Source organism: Bos indicus x Bos taurus, chromosome 24 (genome assembly GCF_003369695.1).
Source record: "Bos indicus x Bos taurus breed Angus x Brahman F1 hybrid chromosome 24, Bos_hybrid_MaternalHap_v2.0, whole genome shotgun sequence".
Taxonomy (NCBI): domain Eukaryota; kingdom Metazoa; phylum Chordata; class Mammalia; order Artiodactyla; family Bovidae; genus Bos; species Bos indicus x Bos taurus.
The window spans coordinates 7,887,210-7,902,041 of NC_040099.1; the positions used below are offsets into that span (position 1 = coordinate 7,887,210).

The window sequence follows — 14,832 nt, forward strand, 5'->3', positions numbered from 1 at the left end:
TTTCACTATAATCTGGCTGCACTTCCAACTGTTTAATAGTAGATACCTGTCGTGTCCGACTCTTTGCGACCCTATGGACTGTAGCCTACCACGTTCCTCTGTCCATGGGATTTTCCAGGCAATAGTCCTGGAGTGGATTGCCATTTCCTTCTCCAATATACCATATATAAATACCTCAAAATCTAACATGTGAACAATGACCTCTTCTTCACCCTGTCTCTGTGAACAGCACGGCCACCCATCCCTCATCCAGTTCCTGAAAGACATCAAGTCTCACTCCTCTCTCTTCTATTTCCCCGATATCCGATCAGTCACTAAGTCTTTTTTCTTATTGCAGGTGCTTTACAGTGTTGTGTTAGCTCCTCCTGTGCAATGATGTGAATCAGGTATATGTAGACGTGTGCCCATCCCTCGTGGACCCCTCTCTGCTCCCCAGCCCTGCCCCCTGGGTCACCCCGAGTGCGGCGTGGAGCTCCCTGTGCTGTGCGGCAGGTCCCCACTCTGTTTCACACGTGGCGGTGCATGCATGTCAGTGCCACTCTCCCAGTTCATCCCACCCTCCCCACCCTCTGATTTACATGCCCGTTGTCTACATTTGCATCTCTATTCCTGCCCTGGAAACAAGTTCATCTGTACCATTTTCTAGATTGCACAGATATGTACTAATATACGATATTTGTTTCTCTTTCTGACTTACTTCATCCTGTATGACAGACACTAGGTCCATCCACGTCTCCAGTAAGTCTTCCTAATTCTCCTTGACTGTACCTGGAAAATATCACCAAAATCTATCTCCTCTCCATTCACTTCACTTTTCTCCATTCAGGAGCGTGTTGTCTATTTTGGGGAAATGACAATATTACAGCATTTAATTACATTGTTTCTCTGTGTATCTTCTATTAGCCTATCCATTTGACGTGATGTCACACAAACTTGTTTTTTTCTAAATACATATTTGATGATATGAAAAACCATTTAAAACCCTTCACAACTGCTCTGTTGCTTAAAGGACAAAGGTTAAAGTCACATGGAAGGCGTTTATGGCCCCTCACTGACCCCATCCACGTCCTTCGAGCTTACCATCCATCCTCCTCTCAAGCTTTGCCAACACTAGATAGATTCCTCAGATTGTCTTCAACTCACCACACAGTGTGACTTTTCAGTATGTTTATTCACCTTTTCTCCCATATAATGCATTCCTCTCCATTATTTTGCTTTGTTAAAAACAGAGCAATCTAAAGAAGCTCCTTGGAAAGTCCTGTCCTCCAGAGGTGACAACTGTTCCCTTGTACTTTTATTACATTTCATCGTATTTCATTATAGTTAGCTATTTGTAACCTTACTTTCTCAGATTGTAAAAACTTTAGACAATAATGATAATAACTCAACATTTTCTGACTGCTCTAGCCTCAAGGAGTTCACAGGTAGTATCTTATTTATGGCTCAGCACTCATGGAGAAGGAGGGCAACTCTCCCTCCTGGGAAAAGAAGAGCATCTTATCTTCATCTTCTGAACTGCAGTGTCTACTTTGTCACTGGACATTGTTGTCTCACAGAACAATGTGTCTTGCTGTTGCTGCTCAGTCACTAAGTCGTGTCTGCCTCTTTGTGACACCAAGGACTGTAGCATGCCAGGCTGCCCTGTCTTTCACCGTCTCCCAGAGTTTGCTCAAATTCATGCCCATTGAGTCAGTGATGCTATCTGACCATCTCATTTTCTGCTGCCCGCTTCTATTGCCTTCAACCTTTCCCAACATCAGGGTCTTTTCCAATGAGTCAGCTCCTTCCATCAGGTGGCCAAAATATTTTACATATCTTATTAAAATAGCACTTTATTTGTTATACTGAATTGGGTTTGATCGTCACTTCCCAATATTCAGGGCAAGCCTCTTTTCTTTTGTAGCAGAATGGAAATTACTTTTATAGGCAAGATGCATCTGTACGTTCCTTATCTCATCCAATGAAAGCAACTATTTACATGGAAACTTTTTACTTTAACTTGAGCAACATCAGAGTTGCCTAAAGGGGATATAATTTTGATGGGTAGGTTTCAACTTTATCGTGTGTGAGTGATAAAGAATGGCAGTATTGAATAATAGAAGAGATGATAAATGAGACTTTAAATAATGCTAGCTGTATATTAAGGAAAAAAAAAGAAGTAAAAATCAGTGTCATGGAGCTAGTTAAGACTGTAGGAAGAAGAAGAGAAGTAGTGAGGTTGACACAAATATTTTGGTTTGGATGCCTAAGAGACATTTCAAATTTAACATATACAAAGTGCAAAGCTTGTGATTTTTTTTTTTTTTTTACTCTAAGCCTATAATAAGATAGCCAGTCAAGCATTAGGCAAAACTTGCTAAAACAGTATTAAAATAAGAGAAGAGATCATTTATATATTTTCCTGAATACACCCTTTAAGATTTCTTATTACTGATGAATCATGACGAAATTGTTCTTCCATATCAAAACTGGTCTAACTTCATGGTATTACTTTGCAATCACCAAAGAAAAAATAAGATGAAATTTCTGAAAGGAAATTTAAATCACTAGGAAACAGAATTAGGCTCTCAAATGCTGTGAAGGATAAGTTGTAATAATAGAAAACTTTAATCTTCATAACACAGCCACCAGAAAAGTAAATTTTAGCTGTCACATACACTGAATCTAGTTATTAATGTGCTTTAGGAAGCTCCAAGCTACAGTCAGTGATATCTGTTTAGTTATTTATTAGAAGATGAACCATTCCTATTCTCACTGTGCTCCACAGGATCTTTCGTGACTCAATTTTCACAGACTGGAGAAAGCTCACATACATAAATTGTGTTTGTTTTAAAAGCGTTAGTGATAATTTTCTAACATAAATTTTTATTTAACCCATTTAAGTCTACAGTCATTTTCTTCTTCTTTTTTTGTTAAAATGAAATCTTTCCGGTTCTGTTCAAGACCAAACCCTATCATTATACAAAGGAAACATCTAATCATCACATCTTTGGTCTACTAGATCATTCCCACTGGCATACAAGGATATTAAATACGTTTCATATTTTAAAAACATCTGTTACACACAGGCTCAATTTTACCGCAAAACATCTTGAAAATAATTGTCTGGGTCGCTGTCTGTTTCTTCCCCCTCAATCTCATGTAAGCTACTCCAAGTGAAATTAGTCCCCATATTTCATTGAAAAAATTCTTGGCAAAGCCACTGAAGACCATGTTAAAAATCCACCAGTCCCTCTTCTGTCATCTTTCTCAATCTCTACTAGACACAGATGACCATTTGTTCAGAATTTTTTTAAAGTGTATGTTCAAATGTTTTTAGCACAGGTTTCTCTTAGTTTCCAATGGTCTACCCTTCAAGTTATTCTTCTGCGCTTACTGCCTGCTGTTCTCAGCTTTCTCTCCTGGACCCTCCACCTCTGCTAATCCTTTAAGTGTTGGAATGTTAATTATCTCCTTTTCCTTCATTTTCTCCTAATGACATTTTATCCAGTGCTCCAGAGTAAAGTACTATCAACATGCCAATGACAGTCAAATGAATAACTTTAACAGTGACATTTCTCCCACCCAAGCCCACATCTGTTTATATAACTGATTACTTGACATATTAGTTTGAATACCTAATAAACATTTCAGATTTAATACATGCTAAGTGAAATCTTCTGATTTGTACTCAAAGGCTGCTCTTTTCTTCCTCATCGTCATAAAATGTACCATTCCTCATCTCTGTTGCTCAAGTACATGAGTCTAACCCTTCTTTTACACACTACATTTAATCCATAAGTACTTCCAGTCTGTTTTCACAAACTATACCCAAAATTTGTCCTTTAACCTCCAACTTCAATACTATCAAATTCATTGAAATTACCATATCTAGTCTAGATGAATAATGGCCAATATTTGCTAAATTAACCATATGATATCTTTGTCTAGTTTTGGTTTTCAGTTTTGGTTTTATCAGTCTGATAAACTGAGTTTGAAAGGGTTTCCTCTTTATATTTTCCTTAAGAATTTATGTGGATTCTTTTTTCACTTTAAATATGTTATAGTATTAACAAGTGAAATGATATGGAGATCAAGTTTTTTTGGTAGGAATATTATTGAACCATAAGTTAAAAGTTTTTATTAGATCTTGAACTACTGAATAAGCCTGGGTGGTTTGTGTCTTTCGAGGAGTTTGTCTATTTCATTTAATTTGTCAAAAATTTTAAATCACATTTGCTCACAATATACTCTTATTATCCTTTTAATATTTGTAGAATTTGTAGTGGATAACCCCTCTACTCATCCAAGTCTTTGATTTTTTAAAATGTTTTTTTCTTGATAAATTTGGTTAACAGTTTATCAAGTAAATTTCTTTCTTTCTTTCTTTTTTTTTTTTTTTAAGAAGCAGCTATGGACTTTCCTTCTTTTTTAAGGAAGCAGCTATAAAATTTCCTTATTATTACTTTGGTTTCTATTTCATTGATATTTTCTCCTCCATTTATTGTTTCTTTGTAATGTAGGAACTTACAGATATACATTTCCCTGTAATTACTCATGTAGTTCTATATTCCACACATGTTGATACTTGTATTTTATGATTTTTGAGTTTAGAATATTTGCTAATAGCCTCTGTGACTACTGCATTTCCTTTTTGATTATTACCCCTTGGAATATGTTAATTCCCAAATAATTAGAGATTACTTGATAACACCAACTTCTAATTTAAATTATTTATGGTCAGAGAACACACTCTTTATGACTTCAACTCTTTTCAATTTATTAAGACTTACTCATATTGAATTAAACTTATCTGCATATGTGTGTCTTTTTACTGGAATACAAACTCTTTCAGGGTATGTGTATCTCAGTATCCCCAGTGAAGAGCCCAGTGCAAGGTATAAATCAGATACCTTATCTCACTCTAAACTATTAACCCTAATAAGTGATTACAATACTGGAATATTGCCATTTGTCAAGTAAAAGACGGCGGAGTATGAGGATTCTAGATGCACTGGCTAGAGAGTGGGTAGCCAGGATACATCAATGACCAGCAGGCAAGTATTCTAACCAGAATCCAAAGAACATATACTATGCTCAGTCTTTGAAAATTTTACTCAAAAACTAAATGTCACAGACTTACCTGGCAGTTTCTTATTAAGTCAGGTTTAAAACTATTGCCACGATCTTTATCATCATACAAAATATCAACATGACTTCAGGCTACAAGTATCTTTTCCTCTAAAAATAGACATGTAATATAACGATTTTAAAATCCATGTACTCAAGAGAAAACCAAACTCCCATAAGCTTATAAGTGCTTTGGCAGGAACTTAAACTTGGATTCTCCAGTCGTAAATGTGTATTAATATATAGAATACCTCATAGAGAGTTAAAGAAGTTCACGTTTTAAGCCTTATGATACAGGTTCAAGTCTAATACAAATGACTGCCAGCTATTTGTGTAATATAACTGGTTAGCACATGATTGCTGAATAACCTATTTTTAATAGATTTTACTTTTTAGAGCAGTTTTATGTTCACTGCAATACTGAGCAGAAATTACAGAGATTTCCCTTTTACTGCCCACGCCCATGTACACGTGGGCTTCCCAGGTGATGCAGGGGTAAAAAATCCATCTGTCAATGCGGGAGACACAAGAGATACGGGTTCAACCCCTGGGTCAGGAAGATCCCCTGGAGGAGTGCATGGCAACCCACTCCAGCATTCTTGTCTGGAGAGGACCATGGACAAAGGAGCCTGGAGGGCCACCGTCCACGAGGTCGCAAGAGTCAGATATGACTGAGCGCACACACACACACAGACAGCCTCTCCCATTAGTAACATCCGCACCAGATGGCACATTTGTTATAACTCATGAATGAATCTACTTTAATACAACATAATCACTGAAAGTTCATATTTTAGAGCAAGGTTCACTCTTGGTGTTGTATATTTTATGGCTTTGGATAAATGTATAATGGCATACATTCACCGTTATAATAAAAGGGCAGCTTCACTCTCCGTAAAACCTTTGTTGTTCAGTTGCTAAGCTGTGCCCAACTTTTGTGACCCCAAGGACTGTAGCAAGCCAGGGCTTCCCTGTCCTTCACAAAAAATCCTTGGTGCTATGCTTATGTAGCCCTGTCACCCTCCACATCCCTGGAACACACTCTATTTTTTAATAAAAGAAGAAATTAGAACTATATATCACATAAAATAAATTCCACAGACTCATTACCTTATTCAGGGTAACTTATTCCATGTTGCCGCATGAAGGAATTAAAGTCTTTCCTGAGCTTATGCGGGCATTCTGTCAAAAGGCAAAGCTGCTCCACAGTTCTGCATTCTGATCGTGAATCCTCCACCCTACTATCAAATACCTAACTCGTTTTGACATTATCACCAGAGATAACTTTCAGCAGTACATTCAGCATCATTCTATGGTGATTTCTTACATATTTTTAACTTTCAACTCATACTCACATATTTTTAGGAAATTGATATTTGACTCATAGGATTTATGCCACATCTCTGCATATCAGCATGCACAACGATCACTTTCTTGTTAAGCTGTAAACAGCAAGTGCTTTGTACATTAACAGTGTCATTAACACTGCTCACACCAGCCTCAAAAGTTTTATCTCCTCAACATTGCCCACAGTTAAAATCAAAGTAACAAATGCACAATTAACCTGAACAGAGGGAAACTGCCTACTCAGCACCTTGGGAAATGATCTGGTTGAGTTATGAGGCATCTCATTTTGCAAAGTAGCAATAAAAACGAGCCTTTCATTTTGCAGAGGGAACACTGGCATTTACAGTAATGATTAAAATAAAGGAGAAAAATAACTTTTGCATTTTATCAGCACAGGGACATTTTATCCTAGCCATGCATTATGGCCTCTGCAAATTTTATCTATCAAAAGAAATGTCTCCACAGTTGTTGCCAAGGGTCCAGTTATTCCCCAGAGATTCTAGAGACCGTGACTTACCTTATGAAAGTTCCTGAAATATGCTGCCTTCTCATCGGGAAATTTTTCTAGCCTTCTGGGTCCTTTACTAGATGCCTTCTTGAAAACCAACCAGCATCGTCTGAAAATCTGAAAGGAAATAAAGGAATCTTATTCTCTCTCTTTTTACATGCATTTAGTAGCATCAGAGGTTTATCTATTCAGCTAAGCCAGTGGGAATAAATTGTTTTAAATGCACTTATTTTACAGAGAGAAAAAATTGGGATCATAGGCATGTTATTCTTTCAAATATCAGCAAAACTTTAAAAGAATATTAAATATAAAGTTGTATGTGAAAAAATTTTTTGTTGTGAGATTTTCAGTGCACTGGTTCCAATCCTCTTCAGTCTAATTAAATCATCTGGGTATCAACACCATATAAAATTATTACCATTCTAGTGACACACAATTCTGTTTTCCATGATAATAAAGTAACAATTTACTAACTTAAGTACTTTTATAATGCTCAATTTCCTATCTTTGGAGAGACATCACGTTTAAAAATTAACTTATCTTGTACTATTAATTTTTAAAAAACCTAAATGCTCATATATTACTTTGAAAATGAAAGAGAAATGTTTGTTATAATGGATACATCTGTTTCATCCTTTTATACTTTCATAGCAACTAGTATTAATTAAATTCTTATTGGTGGAACAAACATTTTAAAATAAATTTTAAATGAATTAAAAAATTTAGACACATTTAATCCTCATATTCAGGAGAAGGCAATGGCACCCCACTCCAGTACTGTTGCCTGGAAAATCCCATGGATGGAGGAGCCTGGTAGGCTGCAGTCCATGGGGTCGCTAAGAGTCAGACACGACTGAGCGACTTCACTTTCACTTTCTACTTTCATGCATTGGAGAAGGAAATGGCAACCCACTCCAGTGTTCTTGCCAGGAGAATCTCATGGACGGAGAAGCCTGGTAGGCTGCAGTCCATGGGGTCGCACAGAGTCGGACATGACTGAAGCAACCTAGCAACAGAGGCAGCAATCCTCATATTCACTATATGAGGTTGCCAGTACTTTAGGATAAAGATAATTAAAAAGTATCAGGATTTGAACATACATCTGTCTGTACAAACATCTCTTCAGCTTTAGTTAAACAAAAAAATAGGGCTATGTATTACACAAACACAGGCCCTTCTCTCTGGACTTCCTCCTGACTTACAGGACTCATTCTTAGACTATCAAGTCATGCCCACCTTATCACCCTCCCTCCACAGGCATGTTTAAGGCAAAGTAATTAAAAGAGTCTCCTTTTCAACCACGGAAGAGGTCCAGAAATACAAATTTCCTATTTCAAAGTTTTATAGAAATGCATATTTTTGCAGGAGTTAATATTCTCCATTGCCGGAAAATCAGATCACTCTATTTCTTTTCTATTTCTTTATTTAAACTGCAAAGTGGCTATGCATGAGCAGGTTAAGTAGCTTCAGTTGCGTTTGACTCTTTGCAACCCTATGGACTGTAGCTCTCCAGGCTCCTCTGTCCATGGGATTTTCCAGGCAAGAATACTGGGGTGGGTTGCCATGCCCTTCTCCAGGAGATCTGCCCGACCCATCTCTTAGGTCTCCTATATTGGCAAGCAGGTTCTTCACCACTAGCACCATCTGGGAACTAATACAGGCCAGATACTGTAATTCCTCTGGAGTGTGCATTGTTTGTTTTCACTAGAAAACAGTCTTTACCCTGTTCAAAGGCACTCAGAACAGTCACATGAAGACCCTTTCATCATAAAAGCAGAATAAATAGAATAACAATTCAAATACACAATTTCACTTTATTCTTGCCAACTTTTCCGGCTCCTTCCTGGTGGCTCTGCAAAGCGAGTGAAGGGCAGCCCCGGACTTCCAGCACATCTGACCACATCTCTTCTCCACCTGGTGGAGATGTGTCTCCTCCCATCACAAGTCTCCTAAACCCTCACTGGAAACAAAGAGTTAGGCTTTCAGAGCTCCAGCTGTTCTTTCTACATGCTTGTGCTTCACACGCAAAGTTCTAGTTATTTATTTGTGGACCCCTTATTAATCTCCATCCCAAAGTAAAACATTAAAAGATGTAATATAAATGTTGATAGTAATATGATGTCAGCATATGGTTTGTTGGATTGCTCAGCCCAATGTGATGGCTTGGAGGTGGGGCCCCAACGGGGGTAATTAGGATTAGAAGAGATCTTGAGGGTGGGGCCCTCAGGATGGGATTAGTGTCTTTATGGTTTATGTCCTTATGTAAAGAATCTGCCTGCAGGATACCACCTGCAGGGCAGGAGACTCAGGTTGGATACCTGGATCTGAAAGATTCCCTAGATAAGGAAATGGCAGCCCACTCCAGTATTCTTGCCTAGAAAATGCCATGGACAGAGGAGTCTGGCAGGCTACAGTCCATGGAGTTGCAAAGAGTAGGACATGACTGAGCAATAAGACCATCACCATCAAGACTAGACATCAGAGGGCATGCTCTCTCTCCATGCCTCCCAGAGAGGTCACGTGGGCATGTGGTGAGATGGTGGCTGTGAGCAAGCCAGGAAGAGGGCTCTCCCTAGAACCTTACCACACTGGCCCTTGATCTTGGACTTCTAGCCCCCAGAACTGTGAAAAAAATAAATGTTTGTTGTTTATGTCACTCAGTCTTCGGTATTGCATTATGGCAGCTCACAATGATTAAGACAGATACTTCTCCAGATTTTGTTTTATTGGCAGAGTAGCAGTCATAGTAGTATTGTGAAAGTGAAAAAGAGTTACATGAATCTGAGTAGAAATTTGAGAGATTGGAGGTATGTAAATAAACATATCATTTGCAAAGTGGGACATATATAGATTATCAGTATTTATCTCTTGATTATTTTTAGTGGATTGGGAATTCTAGTTGAGGTAGAAAGATCCTGTTTGAATGGAACTGAGACGTGAAACTCTGGTAATACAGTTTCTATTCTTTCCTACAGAAGAATTATTTTCCCTGTACCCTATGCACTTTATTGCTCAGAAACCATCAGTTCAGTTCAGTTCAGTTCAGAAGCTCAGTCATGTCCGACTCTTTGCGACCCCATGAATCACAGCATGCCAGGCCTCCCTGTCCATCACCAACTCCCGGAGTTCACTCAGACTCACGTCCATTGAGTCAGTGATGCCATCCAGCCATCTCATCCTCTGTTGTCCCCTTCTCCTCCTGCCCCCAATTCCTCCCAGCATCAGGGTCTTTTCCAATGAGTCAACTCTTTGCATGAGGTGGCCAAAGTACTGGAGTTTCAGCTTTAGTATCATTCCTTCCAAACAACTCCCAGGGCTGATCTCCTTCAGAATGGACTGGTTGGATCTCCTTGCAGTCCAAGGGACTCTCAAGAGTCTTCTCCAACACCACAATTCAAAAGCATCAATTCTTCAGCGCTCAGCCTTCTTCACAGTCCAACTCTCACATCCATACATGACCACAGGAAAAACCATAGCCTTGACTAGACAGACCTTTGTTGGCAAAGTAATGTCTCTGCTTTTGAATATGCTCTCTAGGTTGGTCATAACTTTCCTTTCAAGGAGTAAGCGTCTTTTAATTTCATGGCTGCAGTCACCATCTGCAGTGATTTTGGAGCCCAAAAAAATAAAGTCTGACACTGATTCCACTGTTTCCCCATCTATTTCCCACGAAGTGATGGGACCGGATGCCATGATCTTTGTTTTCTGAATGTTGAGCTTTAAGCCAACTTTTTCCTTCTCCACTTTCACTTTCATCAAGAGGCTTTTGAGTTCCTCTTCACTTTCTGCCATAAGGGTGGTGTCATCTGCATATCTGAGGTTATTGATATTTCTCCCAGCAATCTTGATTCCAGCTTGTGCTTCTTCCAGTCCAGCGTTTCTCATGCGCAGCCGGGAGGACCAACCCCATGCCCAAGGAGCTGTGGCTGCATGGGCGCAGGAGGGCCTAGAGAAGCTATCCCATGTTGAAGGTCAGGAAAGGCGGCAGTGAGGAGATACTGCTCATCCAAGGTAAGGAGCAGTGGCTGTGCTTTGCTGGAGCAGCCGTGAAGAGACACCCCCCGCCCAAGGTAAGAGAAACCCAAGTAAGATGGTAGGTATTACAAGAGGGCATCAGAGGGCAGACACACTGAAATCATACTCACAGAAAACTAGTCAATCTAATCACACTAGGACCACAGCCTTGTCTAACTCAATGAAACTAAGCCATGCCCGTGGGGCCACCCAAGATGGGAGGGTCATGGTGGAGAAATCTGACAGAATGTGGTCCACTGGAGAAGGGAATGGCAAACCACTTCAGTATTCTTGCCTTGAGAACCCCATGAACAGTATGAAAAGGCAAAATGATAGAATACTGAAAGAGGAACTCCCCAGGTCAGTAGGTATCCAATATGCTACTGGAGATCAGTGGAGAAATAACTCCAGAAAGAATGAAGGGATGGAGCCAAAGCAAAAAGAATACCCAGCTGTGGATGTGACTGGTGACAGAAGCAAGGTCTGATGCTGTAAAGAGCAATATTGCATAGGAACCTGGAATGTCAGGTCCATGAATCAAGGCAAATTGGAAGTGGTCAAACAAGAGATGGCAAGAGTGAATGTCGACATTCTAGGAATCAGTGAACTGAAATGGACTGGAATGGGTGAATTTAACTCAGATGACCATTATATCTACTACTGTGGGCAGGAATCCCTCAGAAGAAATGGAGTAGCCATCATGGTCAACAAAAGAGTCTGAAATGCAGTACTTGGATGCAATCTCAAAAACGACAGAATGATCTCTGTTCATTTTCAAGGCAAACCATTCAATATCACAGTAATCCAAGTCTATGCCCCAACCAGTAACACTGAAGAAACTGAAGTTGAATGTTTCTATGAAGACCTACAAGACCTTTTAGAAATAACACCCAAAAAAGATGTCCTTTATATTATAGGGGACTGGAATGCAAAAGCAGGAAGTCAAGAAACACCTGGAGTAACACGCAAATTTGGCCTTGGAATACGGAATGAAGCAGGCCAAAGACTAATAGAGTTTTGCCAAGAAAATGCACTGGTCATAACAAACACCCTCTTCCAACAACACAAGAGAAGACTCTATACATGGACATCACCAGATGGTCAACACCGAAATCAGATTGATTATATTCTTTGCAGCCAAAGATGGAGAAGCTCTATACAGTCAACAAAAACCAGACCAGGAGCTGACTGTGGCTCGGATCATGACTTCCTTATTGCCAAATTCAGACTGGAATTGAAGAAAGTAGGGAAAACCACTAGACCATTCAGGTATGACCTAAATCAAGTCCCTTATGATTATACAGTGGAAGTGAGAAATAGATTTAAGGGACTAGATATGATAGATAGAGTGCCTGATGAACTATGGAATGAGGTTCAGGAACCATGGTGATGTTCAAATGAAGTCTTGTAATGTTCATGGTAATACACAAATACACTTACAGCAGTGTCCCAGCTATGGGACAACACTATTTTCTGCTAAAGAGAGAAATAAACATTGTCAGGAGGCGTAAGTATTTCAATTTAGGCACTCGATATTGCTATAGAACAAATCTGATAACGGATAATGAGGGAAAATAGATTTGGTATTTTCGATAGTATCTTATCTCTTTGCTATTACATTAACAGGCAACCACATATAGATAAAACTGATTGCTAAAGACCTGATGTAATAGACTGTTTACCAAGCAAAGGCCCTCAAGTTATTATTTCCTTGCTTTGGAATACTGCTAGATTTATAAAACACTAGCAAAAATGTAAAATATTTCACCCAACTTCTCCTAATATTAACATCCTCAATAAACATGATACATTTTTCTAAAACTGAGAAATAAACATTGGTAAAATGCTATTATCGAAAATATGGATTCTTTTCAGAAATCAGTTTTTTTCCACCAATGTCTTATTCCACTTTGGGTTCAGTCCAGGGTTTCCCTGGTGGCTCAAAGGTGAAGAATCTTCTTGCCAATGCAGAATACACAGGTTTGATCCCTGAGTCAGGAAGATCTCTGGAGAAGGAAATGGCAACCGCTCCAGTATTCTTGCCTGGGAAATCCCATGGACAGTGGAGCCTATCCATGAGGTCTCAAAAGAGTCAGACATGACTTGGCGACTGGACACCAGCCAGGTGACCTGCTGCATTCAGTGTCCCATCTCTGTGTGTGGACAGTGCTCCCGTGGCTGGCTCTTTGCAAACCCGTGGACCCTCCAGGCTCCTCTGTCCGTGGGATTCTCCAGGCAAGAATACTGGACTGGGTAGCCTACTCCAGGGGATCTTCCTGACCCAGGGATCGAACCTGTGTCTCTTGTGTCTCCCGCATTGGCAGGCGGGTTCTTTACCACTGTGCCACCTGGACTTCCTGTCTCCTCCCTTGTCTCCTTAGTCTCCTCTGATCTTTGATAGTTTCTCAGCTTTTTTACTTTGTTATGGAAGACTGCTGGTCAGGCATTTCACAAAAAGTTCCTCAATTTCTGTTTATCTCAATAAAATTATTTTTGAAATTTCTAAAGTCTAATGAAAATCTCACAATAAAGTGATTAAAATGAAATAATTTACTGGGAAAAATAGTATGAATTATAATGACTGTGGACTAGTTATATTTTGATGTTTATTTGATTTTTAAATTATTTAATAAGTGCTAATAAATGCAGAGGGTTTCATTTTTGGCTTTTATTGTCATGTTTTTTTCAAAACATTTTGCTCTGTGATGGGAGTCAGATAATAAAACGGGACTTGGTGCTTAGAATTTGTAAGTGCCATTCTGTGTCAATGTGAAGTCAAATTCAGCATGCGTCAGCACTCTGAAAGCCACCTTCAGCCCAGAAACACGCAATTCATGGGAGTATGAGGAAATCACCTCTCTGTTCCTCTTTACCAAGCAGGATTTCAAAGTGTGCTGTGCTCTGCTTTAGGCCCTATAGCTGATGCATGATATGATTATGTTGGCAAAATTCTGGACATACGCAGCAAAAATGACTGCTTTAGTCCAGGAGGGCTGTAAGCTCTTGTGGCACAGTGGTAAAGAATCTGCCTGCAATGCAGGAGACCCGGGTTCCATCCCTGGGGTCGGCAAAATCCCCTGGAGAAGGAAATAGCAGCCCACTCTAGTAATCTTGCCTGGAGAATTCCATAGACAGAGAAGCCTGGCAGCCTACAGTCCATGGGGTCATAGAGTCAGACACGACTGAGCAACTAACACTTAGACCTCCAGGAAATCACTACTCTGAGAAGAAAAAATAAAGGAATAGGTCTTATTTTGCTTATTTTTCGAGTGCATGAAAGAGATCCACACCAATTAAATAGGTATTTTTATTTTTGTTCCATGAGACAGGACATATATCAGTGCCCTTCATTAGCAGCGTGTGGGCGGGCAGACACTGCTTGGCTTTTCAAGGACATGCGAACATGCAGGGACCATTTGGCTGGTTATCGACAGGACTAATTGCCTGCAGGAAGATTCACCTTCTCACGAGTCCTGTCCCTTCTCTGAAGACATGCCTGCCATTGCTGTTTAAGATGCTGCTTCATTCTCTCCTGGTGAATTAACCCATATCACCTTCTCATTCAGAGCTGTCTCCTAAACATGTCAGTGGTCTCACCAAACAGGCTCCTGGATACCCTTCAGGTTTTCCTTCTAGAAAATTCCATGTTGCTGCTAGGAGTGCAGGAATCCCCAGGATGCAAAACTGCTCCACACCTCAGTTTTCTACCACATTAGCCAGCCAGCCAGCTTGCTATAGTCAAATACCCCCGGATTCCCTGCCACCTGATGAAAACCCTTTTAGCTCATAGCAATCTCTTTCTTTCATGCTGTCTCCTCTCCAAAGTGATTTTACACAAAGGGCATCCTTTTTCC

At 39.7% G+C, this 14,832-nt stretch overlaps 1 protein-coding gene across 1 annotated transcript in view; it reads right to left on the reverse strand.

The window, feature by feature from the left end:
* Positions 1-14,832, reverse strand: part of DOK6 (docking protein 6) — a 412,894-nt gene that overhangs the window by 267,338 nt on the left and 130,724 nt on the right. Inside the window, exon 2 of the mRNA XM_027525620.1 lies at positions 6,974-7,081. Coding sequence (XP_027381421.1) covers positions 6,974-7,081 — 108 coding nt within the window. The remainder of the gene's footprint in view (positions 1-6,973; positions 7,082-14,832) is intronic.